The sequence below is a fragment of the Pelodiscus sinensis genome, chromosome 4, assembly GCF_049634645.1.
Source record: "Pelodiscus sinensis isolate JC-2024 chromosome 4, ASM4963464v1, whole genome shotgun sequence".
In the NCBI taxonomy this organism is placed as follows: Eukaryota; Metazoa; Chordata; order Testudines; family Trionychidae; genus Pelodiscus; species Pelodiscus sinensis.
Window position 1 is genome coordinate 80,739,311 of NC_134714.1, and position 23,221 is coordinate 80,762,531.

Here is a 23,221-nt window from a genome sequence, read left to right on the forward strand (position 1 = left end):
AGACATAATCAGCTGAGAGCTGGTTGAGTGTCCGTGTAAAATAAATTGGTAGTTTCAGTTCACCTCCTTACAGACAAAACTACAACCAGCATTGTTACTAATTAACATCTTCATTGGTAAAAATGAGGCCAAATATTGAATGAATGATTGAGTCTAAGTACACCTCTTACCTTTGGGGTAGTCGAGAGACCCTCATGAGGTGATGGTTGAGACTCACTGCCAGTGAATGGGAATTAAGTTTGCACTGCATTGTGCAGGTAGAGGATATTCTCCCATGCTCTCAAACCTGGCAGAACTGAATTAATTTTGATAAATACACTAATAAATTGAGACACACAAGGCAGGTGAGGAAATATCTCAAGGGTGGCCAAACTTACTGATCCTGTGAGCCCAATAGGATAATCTTCAAAAGTTGGAGAGCAATGCATGCTGACCTAAGCTTGGGGCTTCAGCTCCACAAAGTGTGCCTGCTAGGATCAGAGCTTCTGCCCTGTGGCTGGGTGGCAGGGCTAAGGACTGCTGTCCTGTGAGGAGGGAGTTCTCAGGACTTCAGCCCTGTGGGAGGCACCTGCCATGGCTTAGGGCTTCAGACCCTCTCCTGATAAAGAAGAAGCCCCAAGTTCCCTTCTTTGTCTATTCTAATAAGTGAAGAATGTGGGAGAGAGGCATAAGTGACTCCATGCTTTAACTGTAAAAGCCATACACAGCTTGAGAGCTGCAGTTTGGCCACCCTTGTAATATCTTTTATTAGAACTACTTTTGCGATGAAGTACAAAATGCATACAATCATAATACTAGAACTGTAAGGGACCTCAAGAGATTATCAAGTCCACTGCCCTGCCCTCACGGCAGGACCAAGCCCCATCTAGATTGCCCTGATAGATGTCTGTCTAACATGCTCTTAAATATTTCCAGTGATGGAGATTCCACGACCTACCTAGGCAATTTATTCCAGTGTTTAACCACCCTGATAGTTAGGACATTTTTCCTAATGTCAAACCTAAACCGCCCTTGCTGCAATTTAAGTTCATTGCTTCTTGTCCCTATCATCAGAAGTCAAGAACAATTTTTCTCCCTCCTCCTTGTATCCCCTTTTTAGATACTTGAAAACTGCTATTATGTCTCCTCTGTTTTCCCTTTTCTAAACTAAACAAACCCAGTCCTTTCAATTTTCCCTCATAAATCGTGTTTTCTAGACCTCTGATCATTTTGTTGCTCTTCTCTGGACCTTCTCCAATTTCTCCATGTCTTTCTTGAAATGAGGTGCCCAGAACTGGATACAATACTCCAACTGAAGCCTAATCAGTGCAGAGTAGAGCAGAAGAATGACTTCTCGTGTCTTGCTTACAACACTTCTGTTAATGTATCCTAGAATCATGTTTGCTTTTTCTGCAAGTGTCACACTCTTGACTCATATTCAGCTTGAAGTGCACTCTGACTCCTAGATCTCTTTTTGCAGTATTCCTTCCTAGACAGTTGCTTCCCATTCTTTGTGTGAAATGGATTGTTCCTTCCTAAGTGGAGTACTTTGCATTTGTCCTTATTAAACTTCATCCTATTTACTTCAGACCATTTCTCCAGTTTGTCCAGATCATTTTGAATTGACCCTATCCTCCAAAGCACTTGCTATCCCTCCCAGCTTAGTATCATCTGCAAATTTAATAAGTGTATTTTTAGGCCAATATCTAAATCATTGATGAAGATATTGAACAGAACTAGTCCCAAAACTGACCCCTGCAGAACACCACTTGTAATGCCCTTCCAGCATGACACTGAATAATTAATAAATACTGTCTGAGAATGGTTATCCAGCCAGTTATATACCCACCTTATAGTTTATTGATAAGGTCACGTTGAGACCATATCAAATGTTTTACCAAAGTCTAAGTATACCATGTTGACTGCTTCCCCCTTATCTACAAGATTTGTTATCCTATCAAAGAAAGCTATCAGATTGGTTTGACATGAATTGTTCTTTACAAATCTATGCTGGCTATTATCTGTCACCTTATTATCATCCAGATGTTTGCAGATGAATTCCTTAATTATTTGCTCTGTTATCTTCCCTGACACAGAAGTTAAACTGTCTGGTCTGTAGTTTCCTGGGTTGTTCTTATTTCCCTTTTTATAGATTGCCACTATATTTGCCCTTTTCCAGTCTTCTGGAATCTGTCCCAACTTCCATGATTTTTCTAAGATGACAGCTAATGGCTCAGATACCTCCTCGATCAACTCCTTGAGTATTTTAGGATTTATATCATCAGGCCCACTCATGATTTAAAGATATCTGACTTTTCTAAGTAATCTTTAACTTGTCCTTTTCCTATTTAAACTACTAAACCTACCCCATATCCATTAGCATTCACTATGTTAGGCATCCAGTCACCATCAATCTTCTTGAAAACCAAAACAAAGAACAGCATAACATGACAAACAATAAACAATTTTCTTTAAAAAAAAAAAAAAAAAAAAAAAAAAGCTGCTTTCATGCATTCAAAAACTAAAACCAAAATGCTATTCTGCTTTAACTGGCTTTGGACTTTCACCCTCAATGGTAAATTATTATAAAAAGGAGAGTACAGAATTCACTAACAGGTATAGTTAGTATGAAGATACCTGATGCCCATTTGGATGGTTGTAGGAAAAAAACATTAAGGAAAGTGATCCAGTTCTGTAGAAATTAAATAGACTTTCTTACGTACACAAATGAATCCTCCAATTTATTTCAGATGTGCAATATAGTATATAATTTGTCACAGGTACTGCAATGTGATTCTTTTACAGATCACATTCCAAGTGAAACGTTTAAAGAAACCAAAAGCAGAAAGCTTGGATCTTCAGGAGCCCCCTGGGAGAAATGGAGAAGAAGGGGTTAATGAAGAAGATGAAAACCTTTACCAGATGGCACTGGAGATCAGTGGCCCAAAGATACCCTCCCCTGGACCACCAGGTAAACTACTATTTTCAGGAAAAGTAAATCCCTCAGTGCCTCACTTTCCATTGTATTAATACATCAAATGGATAATAATGAGAGATTATAGAGGTATATTTCAGTCTGTATGAATAAAGTGGCACAATTAGAATTCTACCCTATAAACTTTCTTCCAAGAGCACCTATTTTTAAATAGTACAGTTTAGCTGTGTTACTCAGAGCATCTTTCACCTCTCCTGTTTTCCAAAACTCTTTCACTGGTAAAATGAAAAATAGTAGAGAAATTCAGATGAGAAAAAGCATGGGAGGAAAGATGTGTTGGGGCAATATTTGAATGAAGCTAGAGAAATGAGATGGAGAAGTGGGTAGGAGTAGTATTTACCAAGTGCCATTGAGGTATGCAGTATTTTTATATGTTCAGATATGGTATCTGCCACCATGATATGAGATACATTAGATATAATAAACATTCTCTTCCCCCCAAAGAATTTGCACTCAGAGAGAAAAATCAAGGTTAGGCCCAATCACAAAGTGGTGTTGGGTTTTTATTTTTCCTGTATTTTGTTTGGTGATCGCCTGAAACAATGACTAGGTGTCTGTTTCAGATGGCAGGAGTTGCAGAAGAACAGACTCTTACTTTACATCAGTTGGTGCAAGGTGAAGAGACAGGTGAAATTTGTGCTAGGGAAGCAGAGGGGGACTGCAGGAGGAAAATAGAAAGAAGCAAGATCTGTAAGATAGGCTTGACCCAAGAGTGAAAGTGTTCATCCACCTGAGGAGGCATCAGTGGCATTCTGCATATGCTGGAAATTTAAGAGCCTGCAGATGCCATAGAGGAGAGAGTTCATATAGTCAAGATGAAATGAAGGTATGGGTGGAGTGCTCAGCAGTTATGGAGTCTGCATAGTACTGTGCTTGAATGATGTTGCAAAGTTGATGCTAAATGTATTGATTTTTTTCAAGTGAATGTCTGTCTTACTGCAACAATTTTAGCCAGTGACTATTTGAAAGACGAGATGGCTGATTGGGTGAGGTACTTAGTCACAATCCTGAAGGTTGTGAGTTTGAGTCTAACAGTCTCAAATAAGCCATCTCCAGTTCACCCAGCTGCAAAAAGGGTATCTATAGAGGCCTTACAAATTCACAGATATCTACTTCTCATTTTTGAGGCTGCAGATACAAATTTCATATCTAGAACCCTGTAAATTTGCAGATATCTGCAGATCATTCTTGTGCATGCAGATACCAATTTTGTATCCGCACAGGGCTCTAGGTATCTGATCTGGACATGATTCTGGCCCCGTCATTCCCTAGTGTATGGTTCACAAGGAAACCAACATGCCTGGACTATGTAGTGCCAAACTTTTTGACATTGACCATTTGGGGTAGATTTGCCGTTGTGACGTAGGGGGTCATTTTGCATTTTGAAGATTCTAATATGTGCCTTTTAATAAGCTCCCATTTTAACAGTTGGAAGACTTGGATATGTTTAATATTTAAATAGTAACGATTACTTGATGCTAAACATGTTGGAAATTGGATTGTACCTATAACCTAACACTGCCCCATACTGCTGAGCTCCAAAATATTATCCAGCTATCTTGGTCTTAAGTATGCTCATGGCCTCTGTTACTGTAGTATCTGAGCATCTCCTGTTCTTTAATGTATTTATCTTTTCCGTATCTCTGTGAGAGATACCCATTATACAGATGGAGAATTGACGCACAGAGAGACAAAGTGACATGCCCAAAGTCACACAGGAAGTCTCGGAGCAAGAAAATAAGCCCTGATGTCCCAAGTCCCAGGCTAGCACCCAACCAGTAGATCATCTTTCCTCTTTTAATATATTATATTTCCTCTGTGAGATGGTCACCACCAGCAAAGGGGTTCAGAATGCCCATATAAATTATTGAATACTTAGGAATGAAATATATTCCACAATACTGACATGCTGGGAAAGGATCACCCTTTCCTAGTGATGCACTAAGGGCAACTTCCTTTAAAGGGCCTCTAATCAATGAGTTTTTCATGAGTTGATATAATAGATTTATTTTAATTTTGCAAAAAATAAAATAAAGGTGCTTTTATGTGAGGGTAGGTGTTGGGATTTGGTGAAAGAAAATCAAGTAGAAATAGACCTTGAAATGCTGCTTAGGCAGCGTATTTAGTTCTTTGCTTGCTTGCTTTTTTTCCTACATAATATTGTTAATGTTAATAAGCACTGTAGTAGTTAAGCCCGTATAAGGCCACACTAGTTAGCCTCTTGCTGAACTATTTAGTGGCTGAAATATTTTTCTTTTTTTACACTTTTGATATTGTCATGTAAGAAATAGTATTGACTATAAAAACAGGAAATGTGAAGTCTTAGGGCCTGATCCAAAATGCACTGAAGTCAATGGAAAGACATAGTGGCTACATCTAGACTGGCATGATTTTCCGGAAATGCTTTTAACGGAAAAGTTTTCCGTTAAAAGCATTTTCGGAACAGAGCGTCTAGATTGGCACAGACGCTTTTCTGCAAAAGCACTTTTTGCGGAAAAGTGTCCGTGCCAATCTAGACGCACTTTTCCGCAAAAAAGCCCTGATTGCCATTTTCGCGATTGGGGCTTTTTTGTGGAAAACAAATCTGGGCTGTCTACACTGGCCCTTTTGCGCAAAACTTTTGCGCAAAAGGACTTTTGCCCGAACGGGAGCAGCATAGTATTTCTGCAATAACACTGACAATCTTACATGAGATCGTCGGTGCTTTTGCAGAAATTCAAGCCACCAGTGTAGACAGCTGGCAAGTTTTTCTGGAAAAGTGGCTGATTTTCTGGAAAAACTGGCCAGTCTAGACACAGCCAGTGGGTTTTGGCCCATTTGTCTTACTCCTTATTTTGTCACTGCCCTTCGGTATGATCATGGACAAATTATCTCCCTGCCTTGGTTTACTCCTCTGAAAAATGGGAAGAATATTATTTGCCAACCCAATTGGGAGTTCCAAGATACAATTTCTTAATGGTTTCTAAAGTGCTCTTAGATCCACAAGTAAGACTGTAAAAGTTATCATCCATCATGATCAATAATAATGCTATTCTCTGAAAAACATTGGCATTATTCCATCTCACCCTAAACAAGAAGAACAGAGACTATAATAATAAAAAGGTACATATATTGGTTCTGGAAGTAGCTGCAGAACTGACAAGGAGAGCTCAGACCCTCCTTCATAATATTTTGTATTTAGTAATTTACCAAAATAAACTCTTAATTGAAGAAATGCAGGCAACTCTATGTTTGGTTTGTGTGTATAATACAGAGAAGAATTATTCTTCAACTACAGATGTGGAAAGATATTAATAAACAGGTTTTTAAACATACAGTACACATTGCCACTTGTCTTATCCTATTTAGACTCTGATCCTGCCATCAGATCACCATAGGCAGACCTCTGGGTTCCGCACAGGTGTGGGACTCTTGTCACAGGGATCCAGTAGAAGGATTTAAGCCTTAGCTCTCTTTGATGCAGGAAATACCTCTCATGCCTCTCTATGTGTAAAGTGCTATGTAAATCTGATGCTCGCTCGTTTTATTTATATAAAATAAAAATTCCTGCAGGACAACAGAGTGATGTCATCACGTCACACTGCGTCTCGCCTGCCTCCTCCCTTCTTCCCTCCTCTTCCCCTTTCGCCAGTGCTCAGGAACCGCGGCTGCCATGCCACAGTCTCCCTCATCCGCCCCTCCCCGGTGCTCAAGAGGAGATGGGGCTGCTGCGCCATGGTTTCAGGTTTCTTCTGTGCCCCTTTGCCCCCGATGGCTGGGGGTAGAGCGCAGGTCCTGGAGAGGTCTCAGCCCAGCCCCCCTCACTCCCAGTGGCCAGTGGGAGAGAGCTGGAGCTGGCGAGGCCTCTGCCCTGCCCTGCCCTGCCCAACGGCCAGATGGGGGAAAGGAGTAGACCCAGGGCTGGCGTGACCTTGGTCCTCCCCCGTGGGCAGGGGGAGAGCCAGGGCTGCCTACCCCCAGAGAGAGGGAGGCTGGCGAGCGTAGCAAGCAGGGGCACAGCCCCCTAGTAAACTGTAAAGATTCATTTTTAAAGATTTACTTTTTTTAAGGAATTTTGTATTACCTGCTTCTTTCTAGGGAAAAGGCGTGACTATCGCAGCTTGGGCTGGCCAAGTCCTGATGAGTGTTTGAAACTCCGCAGGGTGGAGTTCACTACTGTAGCCAGCACATGGCTAGCTGTTTCTGCTAAAAATATTGAGTGAGTATTATGCATGTAAAAGTAATCAAGTAATCGGGAGAGGGTTGCTGTATGACCTTGTTATGTACATATGCCAAACATCTTAGTGGCCTGCTAAAGCACATGGCAGTTCTGCTATGGCTTCAGCCAATTTTGATACCACCTCTACAGTAGGGAGGTGATTTTCTTCGATGGAGCCAACAGCAGGGCTGGGGATTGTAATAGTCCTTTTGTTCTTTGATTTGAGGTTATCTGTCCCCATTGGCTGCCCCTATTTGTAGTTTAGGGGTAGTGGTGGATTCTCAGTTGTTTTAGACCATCCTATAGCAGCAATGACCAGGGACTATTTTCTGTTTGTGCTTGGCAAGGACCTTTTCTCTTAAATACAAACCGTGTCACTGTTATTGCTGCCTCTGTCAGCTCAATAGCATTATACATAGGGCTCCGCCTCAAATCCATTCTTGTGCAGAATCCTGCAGCCTGTTTGTTGTGGTAGGCAAGCATGACACCAATGCTCCCAGCTTTACGTGGGCTGCTAACTGGTTTCCAGATGATGTTTAAAGCCTAAGAGAGTGCTGCTAGTGAGTGATAGTGTTGTAGTTGTGGTTAATGGAGGTGCTGAGCTAGCTCCCAATGATATAAGAGAGCAGACTGTCAACAGGTCATCTGCAGCAAGGCCCTTCAGCTCTGGAACTTGATACCCACTTTAGTCTCAATCTGTTAAAGTTCAGGGATTGTCAATTAGTTAGGGCTTTGGGGATGGCTTGTGTGGGTATGTTTTGATTTTTGATTTTTTTTTCGCTTAGTGGTTAGTTTAATTTTTGTTGTGTTCTGGGTTTGTGTGGTTTTTCCTTATAAGAGCTGTTAGTTAAGTCAAAATAAATAAACTTTCCCTTTTCTCTTCAATTTTTAGCCTATACTGTAATATTGTAAGTCTCCTTCATACTTGCATCCTTCTCAGAGGATTATAGGAAAGTTATTGGTTAGGCAAACAGAGGAGGTTGCGTTGTCTTGGTTTTAGAAATCTACTCTTATCAAATGAAAACACTGAGCCAGTGACCTCATAGCAGCAGAGTTAACTTAGGAAACTAACTAATAATTAACAGCCACTCCTAAAGAAGAACCTCTGTGTAAGATCAAAATCTTGTCTGTCTCACCAACAGAAGATGGTTCAATAAAAGAGATTTTCTCACCCACCGTGTTTCGCTACCACTCTGTTATGCAGTTTAATAAGAGAGACAAACATCAGCTACAATGGGTTAGAAAAGAAGGCTGCAGTTTAAGAATTTTCTCTACAGAGTGAAGGTCAAATTCCTTCTATTTGCCAAATGAGGCTCTGCCAGTATCCAAACTAAACTTACCTACTAGAGAAGCTGCTTTTTTATATTGACACCTCTTTCTCCTGACCAGGAGGTTTGTGTATGACTTAGAATATGTTTTCCTTTCTTTCTAGCATTACAGAGCATATTGATTTTGCCACACAGCTGCAAGAACCAGCCATGGAGCCCCTGTGCAACCCCATTCTACCCGCCAGTATGCACACTTTGGACCATCTGCAAGGGGTCTCCAATCGGGCTAGCCTGCATTACACTGGAGAGAGTCAGCTGAAAGAGGTACACCTCTGTCTTCCCACAACTGTTTGGAGGCTATCCAAGATTATAAGGATCAAGAGTCAGTGAGATTTATGCAAAGGATGGGATGGTTGAGAGGTTTAGGCTAACGAGCCTTTCCTTTCTAATTCACTGCTCATGGATGGTAACAAATTACCAAAACTAATGGCTATTCAGCATCCTATGATGATTTTACTTCATTTCTTAGTAGATCAGAGCAGTGTTCTCTCTACGATTTTCCATCCATGAGCAGAGTAAGTTTTATCTTGTGCACCAACAATGAGGTCCTGTGCGCTTGTTCAGACGCGTGCCACTGTGGCACCCACCGGGGCGCTGCTCTCCAAGAGACTCTCCCAGGTAGTGCTTCCCCCCACCAGGTGGCTCTGCCCCTTCCCTCACCATGCAACCCCAGCCACTGGAGCAGCTCCAGCTCTGGCCCCCGGCCAGAGCCACCAGAACAGCTGCTGCCTGCAACGTGGCTCCAACTCTGGCCCTGGCCAGGGCCCCCAGAGGAGCAGGTGCCTGTGTTGCAGCTCCAGCCCCGGCTGGGTCCCCAGAGGAGCAGTTGCTGGTTCCCCACAATGCGGCTCCAGCTGCAGCTTCATCCAGGGCCACTGAAAGAACAGCCACCAGCCTCTGCAATGCAGCTCCAGCTTCTGCCCCGGCCGGAACTACATGGTGGCTGCCCTGCTGCTCCTGTGGTGGGGCTAGCTGTCCACCATGCAACCCACCCCAGAACTGCCACTGCACAGATCTGATGAGGAGGTGGGCTGGCCTCAAATTCTTGGTGCGCACTCGCACAGGCACGCACCTTACAGGGAACACTGGATCAGAGACCATATTATGAATTCCTTTGTTGGCTTTCTAAACAAAATAGATGAGAATCATATGGGCCCTGGAAACTGAACTCCCTCCTCAGTCCTAGAAGTGTTCCCTCTAGGACACATTGGAGAAGAAATTTGTCTAACTGCTGTTCGTATTCTATGGCTAAGCAATCACTAGGGCTGTCAATCTGGCATATTTTTCTAACAAAATTATTTAAAGAAAAGTTTTACCATATATGTTAAGCAGATCACAAAATGCTGAATCCATCTCTTGTCATGTTTTCTAAATTTCAGCATTATACTTCTGGGGCATATCCACACTGCCAGCTGTCACAGCCCCCACCTATATGCAGGCAACACAGAGTGCCTCTTAGGAAGGGATTAGATCCCTTCTGGGAGAGAGTATCACATTTTAAGAAGCCATTTACTTACCTTTGTTTTCTTGATTTCATCTTATCAATTTCCAACCTCTAAGCACATGCCTTTTCCTTCTCCTCAGGTATTACAGAATCTTGGCAAAGACCGGTATTCACCACAGTCATTAGAACAAGTCGGGACACGAATAGCCAAAGTTTTGGAAAAAGTATGTGTGTGTGCGTGACAAACAAAATTGCAACAGGGTCTTATAGTGTCCTCTACTTCACCTGCCTGACAAGCCAGCTTCAAGACTATCTGTCCAGAAACTCAGTCCAGGATCATGCTTGTAAAATTTTCTGACCCATATTTTGCGCTTACATAACGTGAGGTGATGCTATCAGATCTCTGTGCATTACTCTTTAATAAAATACAATTTGTAAAGTTTTTTGGTATCACACCCATAGGACGACATGCCTGTACTGGTTAGCATTGGTTGTGATACATAATTCTTCTCCATTGGCTTCCGTGTGAGGATCTTAAAGTACTTCGAAAGCATTAATAAATACAGCCTTATGGCACCCCTGAAAAATAGGGGCAATACTGTTATGACTATTTTACAGATGCACAAACTAAAATATAAAGAGATTAATGTCCAAATTCTCCTCTCTTACACAGCTACAACTCCCACTGATCCAGGCTTCACCCAAATAAGTGAACCAGAAATTTGGCTTATGTTCTCCTTTGGGCTTCTTACTAAGATTGTGATTGGGTTAAGAATAGAATGCATATCTTGCATCAGCCAGTTTTAATCCTTATCCAGAAAGCCTATCCAAACACTGCAAGACTGCTGAGAGAGAGAGAGAGAGAGAGCTCATAGAACAATAGTCAGGTTTCATAGTTGGACCCAGATTTATTGCATCAACTGTCTGAATGACATCCACCAAAAGAATCCAATTAAGTGAAGCTCAAAACATTCTGCTCCAAAGTGGGAAACTCAGAACCAGGCTGATTTATAGTTAATGGAAGAGGTTTTCTATTTGGGTATCTCAGCATTAATGGTGCCTTGACATCACTCATTACAGTAATATTGGACTGTTTACAAGTTTGGAAAGAATCTAGACTTCGGTAGTTCCATAATGGTCCACTACTCCAGATCAGATGCCCACTTTGGTAGGGTTGCCCTGACATCTTTGTTAAAGCTAGATTCCTACTAGCCATCTCCAAACAGCCAGATAAGGGCTTGTTAGTGACCAAGAGTGAAATCTATGTGGACAGTCACTCGGTTGTCTACCCTGCAGTAACTGTGGTTCTTTAAGATATGCATATAGTTTCCATGATCCCTCTGCTCCCCTAAATCTACTACAGTAAACTTCCGATAATCCAGCAGGTTTAGGACCCAGGGGGTGCCGGATTATCAAATATGCTGGACTATCAGAAGGGGGGGCTATGAGTGGTTTGGGGTGGGGTGGGGTGGGGTGGGGAAGATGCCACCCCAGACCCCTCATAGCCCCCCCTTCTGATAGACTGGCTCTGCCCCAGGCATCCCCGATTCAGCCGCTGCTGATCAGTTTCATCAGCGGCTGAATCGGAGATGCCTGCGGCAGAGCAGCTGGGGTGCTGCCAGGTTGGTCCGGTAGCGCCGCCCCTCGGCGCTGCAAGACCAACCCGGCAGCACCCCAGATGCTCTTGGGGATGCCTGGGACAGAGCAGCGGGGGTGCTGCCAGGTTGGTCCCGCAGCCCCGAGGGTCAGCGCTAGGCGACCAACCTGGGAGCACCCCGGCTGCTCTGCCCCCGGCTTTCCCGATTCAGCTGCTGGTCAGTTTCAGCGGTTGCTGAATCGGGGAAGCTAGGCGCAGAGCAGCTCCAATTGTCTGGCTGCCCCGAGTACTCCCGGGTTCCTGATGGTGCCGAACCATCAGGAGTGCTGGATCATTGGATGCCAGACTAATGGAGTTTTACTGTACTTTGGGATTCTGTATTGGTGAAGGAGCCAGCGGAAGGTTGAGCCTATTCTTTCTTTTGTGCCTTCAGTTGAGGGGTTGACGAGCATAATGACAGCTATAGTGCAGGTACAGTCTCAACACACACTGCTAGCTAGGAGAATTCAATCTGATGTGCGTGGATTGTATGCATGCCAAGACTAGAATCTATGTGGACAACACATCTGAAAGGACCATAATTACTCTAGAGTAAGTAGTTCTTCCTTTAGATTGCAATGCCAAGCACTCAGAAATTATGAAATACCAGGATTAAGTTGTCCATGCAACATTGATTTGAACCGCTGGTGCAGTTATATGACATTAAAGTCCTTACTTACATGATTACATACTATTTTTCCATAGAGGCATGCCTCAAAAGGTGCACAAGATGGATGTACAGGAAGTCACACTGAAGGGTGCAGAAGCAATTATAAATGTGGCATTTCCTAATTTTCAGGCATTTGACTTTGCAACCTAAATAACTTAACTTTTCTAGTTCATACATCTAATTATTAGGTAATAATCACTTTTGCTGCCTTTTGTAAAGTTACATTGTTTAATTTTTAAATGGAAAACATTGGTTGTGGATGTTTGAGAGTGTAGAGACAGGATCTGGGGCTGGGATGATGTTATATATATAGTTTGGTTTTGTTCTGTGTAGTTTTGTGTAATGTTTTCCCCCTTGCTGCATTTTCTTTTTTTCAGAATCAGACTTCTTGGGTCCTCTCCAGCATGGCGGCGCTCTACTGGAGGGTGAAAGGTCAAGGGAAGAAGGCAATAGACTGTCTGCGGCAGGCCTTGCATCATGCGCCACATCACATGAAGGTGCGTACAACACTGTTCGCTGCTGAAATGAAATCCTAGCAGCTCTCCCAACTTGTGGCTCATATGAAGCTAGTTTAATGAGTTCTCATCATCCCAGCCATTGTCAAATGTCAATACTTAGGATATTAGCCAATCTTAGTGAAGGTCCTAAAGACTGTCTTTTACCACTGTAATCAGAGTGAATAAAAATCAATGTTTCTTTTTAAATATCAAAAAATTGTTTTTATTTAAATTGGATGTTTTTTGTTTTATAATCATCCGTAACATAATAAACATTTAATTTAAAAATAAGTTACAAATGAATCTCATCACAAATGTGCTACACCTTCACTTACAGTCTTATAAAATAAATTAATGGCTCTAGTCTGTCCAGGCTAGCTACTTAGCTTTTGCTTCTTGAAAGTTTTGGGATTTCAATTTCTGTTTCTTAGCTGACTCAGAAGTACCATGTGCAAAGCGAGACACAAGCTGGATAGGATTGGTTTTGTTCTGTGCTTATGTCATGGTGGACCTTGGCCAAGCGCGGCAGAAAAGTTAGTTAAGAAGTTGTCTTAAAGACAGAGAGACAATATATAGGAAAGGACAGAGACAGCATAGAAAGGAACAATGGAGTGGAATGGAATGGAAAAGGGACGACATTATTCAGCACATACACAGCTTTCTGTATTCCCCCATACTTTTCCAAAGAAAACTGTCATGGTTTCTGAGAATAAGAGGCACCCTATTTGGGAATATTTTGAATAAATGTTTTCCCTGGGTAAAAAAGGAAAATGTGTCAAGTGTAAGCAGCGCAAGAAGATGATGCAGTTGATGATGCAAGAAGATGATGCCTAGTTGCAAAACTGAAACATCAGAAGGAAAACTGGTTATTGGGAGAAAATTATGTAGATGAAGATATGGATATGGTTGAGTGTATCAACTGGTCAGAAACTCAAAAAATTCACTTTGCAATGCATCATTCTTCAAGACTCTCTCTGTGTCCTTTAGTATAAGTGTGATTTGACAAGCTCATTACCAAGCTGTTTGCTGTGTTGGCTGTTGCTAGAAAAAAGTTTAGGTTAGCTAATCCTTATGGCTTGTTTAATTAGGTTTAGAATCTATCACTCAAATAAATAATACAGAAGGTGAGAGTAATCTAGAGTTGCCAGTTGCCACTGAGTGTCATTTTCTTATTTTATATTACATAATACCTGCCCCTTATTTTGGAGTATCATGGCCACAGCCCATAATGGTGATGCCCTAAGTCTGTCCTGTATATTACATCAGCATAACTCAGCTTTTCCAAGGGAATCCTCTTCCTATAATTGTCTCAGAAAATGGAAGTGTCAGTGAGTTCAGTGGGGCTTATTCCAAAATTGGGTGCATTCTAAGCAAATTCTGTCTTAACCTTTTTAATAACTTGATTTAAATCAAGGATCTTTTTTAGTGATTTAAATCAGTGATTGAAATCATCTTGATTTAAATCAATCCTCCCTGTCTTTAAGATAGGCTGTATTTTTTCCACCTGCAGAAGATACAGTTATAAGTCTTCCCTGAGCCTGGGAAGTCAGGTGAATGTCCTTCAAGGCTGATATGCTTAGTAATAAATGGCAGGCTGACTATTAATACATATATGAAACCCTTGATCATATGGAGTTGCCTTAGTTACTAAATTTATGTAGGTATGCTTGAACAGGAATTTGTTGTTTTTGCCACCCGGGGATTAGTTAATGTGTTCTAGCAATGCATTAGTGCTTAATGCTTATACAGCACTTGCCGTCTACAAATTTCCTGGGCCAGTCAGTTTTTGTATGCCTCTCTTCCCCACCGTTTCTCTTAAAATGGTGAGTAGGGTGCTTCCCTGCCTTAAGGGGTATTGGGAAGATGTACACCTGCTTCAATACTGTGGTGATGGGATCCATGAGGTGAAAAGATAATTTAGTTTGTGCCTGGCTCCCTATCCCAAGTGCACTGCACCTGACAACACAGAATCTATTTGAGATCTACTACATCTGTTTTACTTCTGTAATTCATTCTCGCTTTGCCACTCCTCTTAAAGGAAGGTTGGAGTTGGGACATCAGGCTGGTTAAGCATCATCAATTCTTTTTGTGTAACTATTTAAGGCTATTCAGAATTGGTTCCTTTTGCAGTCTGTTTTGTGGGGTGGATTGGAGTAATGTGACTGGCAGCAGTTAGCACACTGCCCAACATGACAAGAACACAGCCCAACAGTACTGACCATGCTCCAGCAATTTCATGTCAGTGCTTGACATAAGAATGTTTTCTAGCCTCAGGACTTGTCTTCCTACTGGAAAGTGCAGCTGTCTCCAGAAAACACATGGGCTTGTTTTCTTGAAATCCAGCTGCAGCTTGAAAACGCTGTGAGCCTTGGCACTGAATGAACAGCTATTCAGAATTTTGTTTTATCCTGATGTGTCTTCACACCTTATTTACGGCATGTTATCAAGCCCTTTCCTGACTACAGAATTTCTTTGTGGGTTCTTTTGTGACATTCTTCCCTATAGTACCTGAGAGCTTCACAAACATTAATGAATTTTATTTTTATAGCATCCTGTGTGGTGAGGTTGAACTATCCCCAATTTAACTATGAGTAATAGAGAACACAGGGAGACTAATGTCAAAAATTTAAGCATTCTTTTTTACGCATCTTTTAACTTTTGAGTTAAAAATTATCAATCATAATGAATATTCTTTTAATGTAGTTTTCTGTGCATATTGCATATAAATATTAGAGAAGTCTGGATTTGTACTTCTGAAGACTAAACCCATGAGAGAAAAAAATGGGAGTGAGACAAATGGGAGACAGGAGAGATTCCAGAAGACCGGAAAAGGGCGAATATAGTGCCCATTTATAAAAAGGGAAACAAGAACAACCCAGGAAACTACAGACCAGTTAGTTTAACTTCTGTGCCAGGGAAATTAATGGAGCAAGTAATTAAGGAAATAATCTGAAAAAACTTTGAAGGTGGCAAGGTGATAGGGAACAGCCAGCATGGATTTGTAAAGAATAAATCATGTCAAACCAGTCTGATAGCTTTCTTTGATAGAATAACGAGTCTTGTGGATCAGGGAGAAGCAGTGGATGTAGTAAACCTAGACTTTATTAAGGCATTTGATACGGTCTCGCATGATAAATCCTGCTGGAAAGTATAACAAGTGAGGTTCCACAGGGGTCTGTTTTGGGGCCAGCTTTGTTCAATATCTTCATATTTAGATTTAGATATTGGCATAGAAAGTATGCTTATCAAGTTTGCAGATGATACCAAGCTGGAAGGGGTTGCGACTGCTCTGGAGGATAGGGTCATAATTCAAAATGATCTGGACAAATTGGAGAAATGGTCTGAGGTAAACAGGATGAAGTTTAATAAAGACAAATGTAAAGTGCTCCACTTAGGAAGGAACAATCAGTTTCACACACACAGAATGGGAAGCGACTGTCTAGGAAGGAGTACGGCAGAAAGGGATCTAGAGGTGTTAGTGGATCACAAGCTGAATATAAGTCAGCAGTGTGATGCTGTTGCAAAAAAACAAACATGATTCTGGGATGCATTAACAGGTGTGTTGTGAGCAAGACACGAGAAATCATTCTTCCGCTCTACTCTGCGCTGGTTAGGCCTCAATTGGAGTATTGTGTCCAGTTCTGGGTACTGCATTTCAAGAAAGATGTGGAGAAATTGGAGAGGGTCCAGAGAAGAGCAACAAGAATGATTCAAGGTCTAGTGAACATGACCAATGAAGGAAGGCTGAAAGAATTGGGTTTGTTTAGTTTAGAAAAGAGAAGACTGAGGGGGAACATGATAGCCGTTTTCAGGTATCTAAAAGGGTGTCATAAGGAGGAGAGAGAAAACTTGTTCATCTTGGCCTCTGAGGATAGAACAAGAAGCAATGGGCTTAAACTGCAGCAAGGGAGGTTTAGGTTGGACATGAGGAAAAAGTTCCTAACTGTCAGGGTAGTCAAACACTGGAATAAATTGCCCAGGGAGGTTGTGGAATCCCCATCTCTGGAGATATTTAAGAGTAGGTTAGATAAATGTCTATCAGGGATGGTCTAGACAGTATTTGATTCTGCCATGGAGGCAGGGGACTGGACTCGATGACCTCTCGAGGTCCCTTCCAGTCCTAGTATTCTATGATTCTATACATCTTCAAGAAATAACCCACTGGGAGGGAATAGATGGCAGAGGCCATATAGGGGGATAGAGGGGATAGATTCAGGGTCAAGGGAATGCACCTTGTACTGCCCACTCTCTTGATGCCTTTTGCTCTTCTCTTTTTAGGATGTGCCACTAATAAGCCTAGCGAACATCTTCCACAATGCGAAACTTTGGAATGATGCTATCATCGTAGCTACTATGGCAGTGGAAATAGCCCCACACTTTGTGGTTAATCATTTTACACTGGCTAATGTCTATGTAGCAATGGTGAGTAGGAACTGCTAAATTTTCTCCCATCCATGTTGCTTTGAGCCAAGGAGCAAAATAGGAATTTCTGGGCTTAGAGGTGCAAGAGGCTGGGAGTGGAGATCTGCAAGATCAGAAAGTAAGGGAATGTTTTTTCAAATATGATCTTTGAATTATTCCAGAATCTATATGGATAATTTAATACCGGAATGGCTACTGTATTTATAATCTGGTGACACAATGCTATGGCTACAAAGTCTAGTAATTACAGTAGCAAGCTGCAAATAATTCTGCTTAATATCCCCTCTGAATAATGTCCTAAAGTTTATGTGCGCTAGAAATTTGGCTCCAAATCAGAAGAGCCCCATCTTGAATTGTTGAAAATCCATAGGCACAAGTGAGTTCTAAATAACTGGATAGCATAAGTGAGACATAATTTCAAATATCTAGATTATCAACCCACAACAATCCCTAGAGTTTATAGAAAGTTTAATCTCCTTCACATTTTAAACTTATTTCTTTCAACATACAATTTTACATCCTGTTGACTAAAAGGAGCTCCTAGATTATCCACTCCTTATTGGACCTGTATTGTATACTTGATTCTAATCAACTAGCAGGGCAGGTACCAATAAATCAGGATGGTAAAAAGGGACGTCATAAACTTGAAATCGAGTTAGTAACAATGATGGAATCTGAAGTATTTTCAGATACTACCCTTGCCTCTGAGTGCCTCTGCCAACTTTTCAGGACTTAGTCATATATTCTTAATTTTTTTAAAGTGATTTGACTTTGTTGCTGTATGAAAGGCCCACACAAGTAACAGAGGAAACTGACCAGGTGATCAGATACTACTGTGACTGGAGTAGAAAATATAAATAATTAGATATACTGTGGCACTAACTGCACACAGTGCTGCCAAATGCATACTAAAAATGAAAGAAAGATTTTTTTGCCCCCTCTATCCCACGGATCAGCAACCTTTTCAAACCAAAGAGCCAAACTACATCAAAATTCAGAACAAGTAGTCCACAAGAACTGTATAAGAATGCCCATTTGCATGCCTGAAAATATACAGCTTAATATTATTGATAATTGACATGATGATTAATAATAGCATAAATGAAACATTGTAGTCAGGCTTTATTTAATGGGACTTCTGCTGCTGCATCTTTTCACACTTTTCTTTGAAGTTTACATATCATAACTGGTCAATTCCAGCTTCATGTATGCATTCAGGCTGTCTTCTGTCAATCTTATGGCAGGGGGCTGGCTGGGGATGTGGGCTGCAGGAGTCTGGGTTGGAATATATGAGGGGTGGGGGGCAGGAGGTCCGGATATACGATGGACTCAGGGCACAGGGTTGAAGTGTGGGGTGGGGGAGGAAGGCAGGGAGGATAAGACAGCAGCTGGAGGTAGAGTGGTAGGGTAGGTCCTTCGGTGGCCTAATGGATAAGGCATCAGCCTCTAGAGCCTGGGGTTATGAGCTCTAGTCTCACCCCTCCCCACCCCAGGAGGAGTCATGCAGCTGCCCACAGCCTCCCCAGGGCTGGAGCTGGCACAGGCACCAACTAAAGGTAGGGATGTGGGGTGAGTCTTCCAGTGGCCTAACAGATTTGGCATCATGCTCTGGAGCTTAGGTTTGAGTGCCCCCTGCCTGCCTGCTCCCAGAGCAGCTAGGCATCCACCACCAGCCTCCCCAGGGCTAGGAGCTGCAGCTATGGAGGAAGCAGCTGGGCATCCACCACCAGCTTTCGCATGGTTGGAGTTGGCACCAGTTGAAGTTAAGGAGGGTGGGTACATTCTCCAGTAGCCTAATAAATCCCTGTGTTATATTAACACCTGTTGTCACTTGTGATAATAGTATGCAACACATGCCAGATAGAAATGAAATTGAGTTGGTGATGTGTCATTAAAGTTAATTTTCTAAAAACCACTATACCTTTTCCCTGCTTTCAAAATGCACCCTACTGTTGTAGGGATTCATGGGGAAGGGAGAACGGGTATACATTTCAAAAATGTCATTAGCTATCAATGCAGCATTAAAATATTGATCTACATTAGATTTACTAGTTTTAACTAGCAAATTGCTATGTAATTTGGAACTGTTAGCCATCTGGCAAGGAGAGAAAATTCTGGTAGATTCTAGAGTCTTGCACAGAATTGTAGAATTGTGTGAAAAATAAAAATAAAGGAACATCAGAGTAAAACCAAATTACTATTAAAAGTATCCTTTTGTTATTAACAGCACTGAAAATAATTTTAACTGAAAATGGAAAAGTCTTTGATTCTTCACATCAGATGCTACTCATTAATTTCTTACCTTCCAGTAGGACACTAGTTTAGGGCTGTTATGTGTAATTCCACAACAAATGCCCTTTCTTGTATGATTCATAGAAAAAGTATACTTTGTTTATTGGAGTGTGTAGCTATTATAAATAACATTCAGAATCTTTTAGCCAAAAATTTCAGAAAGGCTCACAAACACATTTAATTAAACTTCCTAAATTCACTGGGAAGTGAGAATTATGATTATTCTCATTATATAAACAGAAACACTGATGTGTGGAAAGGGTATGACTTAAGCCAGATCACTTGTTGAGATGACAGCAGAACGAGAACCCAGGAGTCTTAACTCTGAGTCTCCTGTTCTAAGAGCTGGACTACACTGCCTTTCAATGCACTATACAATCTGGCTACATCTACATTGGCAAGATTTTGCGCAAATATTTTTAATGCAAGAGTTTTTGCGTTAAAGTATTTGTGCAAGAGAGCGTCTACACTGGCATGTGTTTTTGCGCAAGAGATGTGCTTTTGCACAAAAGTATCCGTGCCAGTGTAGATGCTCTCTTGCTCAAGAAAGCTCCGATGGCCATTTTAGCCATTGGGCTTTCTTGCGCAAGAAATTCATGTTACCTGTCTACACTGGCTTCTTGCGCAAGAACAGTTGCGCAAGAGGGCTTATTCCTGAGTGGGAGCATCATAGTTCTTGATAAGAAGCACTGATTTCATACATTAGAACGTCAGTGTTCTTGAGCAAGAACTCCCCGCCAGTGTAGACAGGCAGCATGTTTTTGCGCAAAAGCATGCCATTGTAGACACAGCCCCAGTGTTTAAAAAAAAAAACAGAGAAATAATCTTGCAAAATAAGCTACAATAGTAGGCAAAGTGTTTTACAAGCACTTATTGACCAGGTGTAGAGCTGCTAGGTAATTAAACACCCACAGCTGGCCCAGGTTAGTGAGCTCAGTTTGCAAGATTTTAAAATTGTTCCATAGATATTTGGACTTTGGATAAAACCTAAGCTCTAGGGTCCCATAGTCCAAGCTCAGGCTGAGCTGAATGTCTACACAGCAATATTTAGCCCTACAGTACAAGCTCTGCAAGCCCAAATCAGATGACCAGGCCAGCTGTGGCCATACCACGGGCCTTTTATTCTAGTGTACATGTACCTCTCAAAGGTCATATCCTGGGAGGTACTGGGCATGCTTAACTCTCATTGACTTAATTGTCACTCTAACTCTGCAGGATCGGTCCCCACACCACACATCTCTGAGAGGTGGGTGAGGAAAATATAAAGATCACTTCAACTACTTCTGGGTTAGAACACCACACATTTAATGATCCACCACAGCACTGCTCAATCCTTCAGTACAGTAAATAAATATAGTATGTTCTGGCTTTTGCTGTTTTCAAAGCTGACATTTTCAATCTTCATTCCTTACAGGAGGAGTTTGAAAAGGCTATGAGATGGTATGAATCAACATTAAAACTCCAGCCTGAGTTTGCACCAGCAAAGAGTCGAATCCGCACCATCCAGTGTCATTTACTCATGAAAAAAGAGCGACGGTTTCCATAAAGATCAGCAGCTGCTTCTTTTTTCTTAGTAAAACAAAATCATTGTTCACTATTCTGCTTTTAATGGGGAGTGCTAAGAAAAATTGGGGAATCAAGATTTCTAACAAAACTCTTGGGGAAGAAAAAAGGGTTCGGATTAAGGGATTTTTAGTTTGTTTTTCAGACATAGGATCTGTGGGAAATAAATACATTTCACAAACCATGAATTAAAATATCTGTGTAAATAATGAGTCAAGAAACTTTCCATGTGTCCACAACCTACTCCAAGATCACTAGGTTTTCCTTATTGCTCAAATTGGCGCATTTGTAGCATTTAAATCAATGGAAATGCAAAGCGCATCCTTGCACCAAATAGCAAAAAGTTATAATCAGCTCTTCACCCAGAAATTCATGCTTAACCAGTTGCATTCAGTCCATATTGCCATGTTACCCGCTCCAAGTTCATCTTTGGGGGAAGAGGGAATGTAATTTAATACAAAATCTAGCATTTTAGAAATATCAAGCCATTTTTGTACTGTTATTTCTGATAGGGAATGGGGAGGAGTAGGATGATGGAACAGCAGGAGACCACAGTCTAATGGTTTACATTTTGGTTATAAGACAAAAAATAAGCTAATCAGTTAAAATCCAAATAAGAGGTTTTATATCTGTCTGTATATTCGAAGCCCTCTACAGCCCTGAGTCTTTGTTTTACTAATTCTTTGTTGGCTGTATTTTTACCCATCTTGAAATAAGGTGCAAGTGTTACAGTCTGTCTCTCTAAGCCTTACGGACTTTCAGCTGCTGAAAAGGAGAGAGAACAGTGTGTGAGCAAACAAGTCAGGTTGAATGTTTCCATATCAATCTTCTTTGGTCGGTGGAAGACCTGAAGCTCCAGACATCATTGTTGAATCAACAAGGGCACATACTTGGAACAAAATAAAATTATGTTTATGAACAAAATCCTGGCCTGTAGTTTAATTTTCTGAGCGGGTTAATTTAACACATTTACCAGTCACAGCCTCTCCCCCAACCTAAGAGAACATCGACCAGGGAGCCAGCACTCGGCAGTTTTGTTGACGGCAGTAAACCTCATTCTATGAGGAATAACACCTTCTGTTGACAGAAGGTGTTATTGCATCTACACTGTCCTTTGCGTCTACACTCTCATGTTGACAAAGCAGCTTGCTTTGTCTACAGAACTGGATGTAGTCTAGACGCTCTTTGTCAACAGAAGCTTTGTCGACAAAGCCTCTGTCAACAAAAGCCTGTAGTCTAGACATACCCTAAGAGATATCGTTTTCCAGGATAGGCTGTAGATTGTCAATGATGTGCTGGAGGAGTTTAAGCTGGGAGCTGTAGGTGATGACCAGTGGTGTTCTATTATTTTACTTGTTGGGTCTGTCTTCAAATAGGTAACGTCTGGGTACTCATCTGTCTCTGTCAGTCTATTTCCTTCCTTCTCCAGATGGGTATTTAAGTTTTAAAAATGCTCGATTAAAGATTTTATAGGTGTTTGTCACTCTGGAATTAGAACAAATACAGCTGCATCTTGGGCTTGGCTGTAGACAATGGATTGTGTGTTGTCTCCTGGATGAAAGCTAGAGGCATGCAGACAACAATAGCATGGATAGTTGATGCAAATTCTCATAGCTTATAGCAAATGTATCACCTAGCCAGATGTGGATGGGAAAAAACTCTCTTCATCACTGCTGACATGCGGACATCTAGCAATAGCTTGTGATCTGGTTATGTGTATGTTGTTGACACATGGTGAATGGTTTTTCTCTTTCCCCAAATAACTGTCATCCTCAGGTAATGCCATAGTTGTCTTGTACTGCCAGTCATCTCCAGAAAAAGGAAAATTCAGGACCAAGGATGATAACTGGGGAGACTGTCCTTGTCAAGACCATATCTTGATCCATAGGCTAACAATATGAGATGCTTGCATTCTGTTTATAAAGGGAAGTGGAGGCAATCTTCACCAATAAGGTACCTAGTAACATGCACGCACGCACACACACACACACACACACACACACACACACACCATTAAACTCTACCAGCCAAGAAAGATACTGCTTAATTGCAGGTTGTAGCCCAAAATTCCCAGAGCACATCCAGAAGCCCAGCAAACTAGATCAGCTGAAATCCAGGTGAAGAAGAAATTCCCAAGGAGAATTCAAATCAAAGTGCTTTCATCCAACAGGAAGATTCACAGCAAGAAACTTTTGAT

General features: G+C 41.5%; 1 protein-coding gene across 1 annotated transcript in view; it reads left to right on the forward strand.

The window, feature by feature from the left end:
- TTC17 (tetratricopeptide repeat domain 17) overlaps positions 1-21,218 on the forward strand; it is an 80,642-nt gene extending 59,424 nt beyond the window's left edge. Inside the window, exons 19-25 of the mRNA XM_025185316.2 lie at positions 2,785-2,950; positions 7,052-7,172; positions 8,605-8,764; positions 10,085-10,168; positions 12,628-12,747; positions 17,026-17,169; positions 20,876-21,218. Of these exons, the coding sequence (XP_025041101.2) occupies positions 2,785-2,950; positions 7,052-7,172; positions 8,605-8,764; positions 10,085-10,168; positions 12,628-12,747; positions 17,026-17,169; positions 20,876-21,007 (927 nt within the window). The 3' untranslated portion in view covers positions 21,008-21,218. The remainder of the gene's footprint in view (positions 1-2,784; positions 2,951-7,051; positions 7,173-8,604; positions 8,765-10,084; positions 10,169-12,627; positions 12,748-17,025; positions 17,170-20,875) is intronic.
- The last annotated feature ends 2,003 nt before the right edge of the window (positions 21,219-23,221 follow it).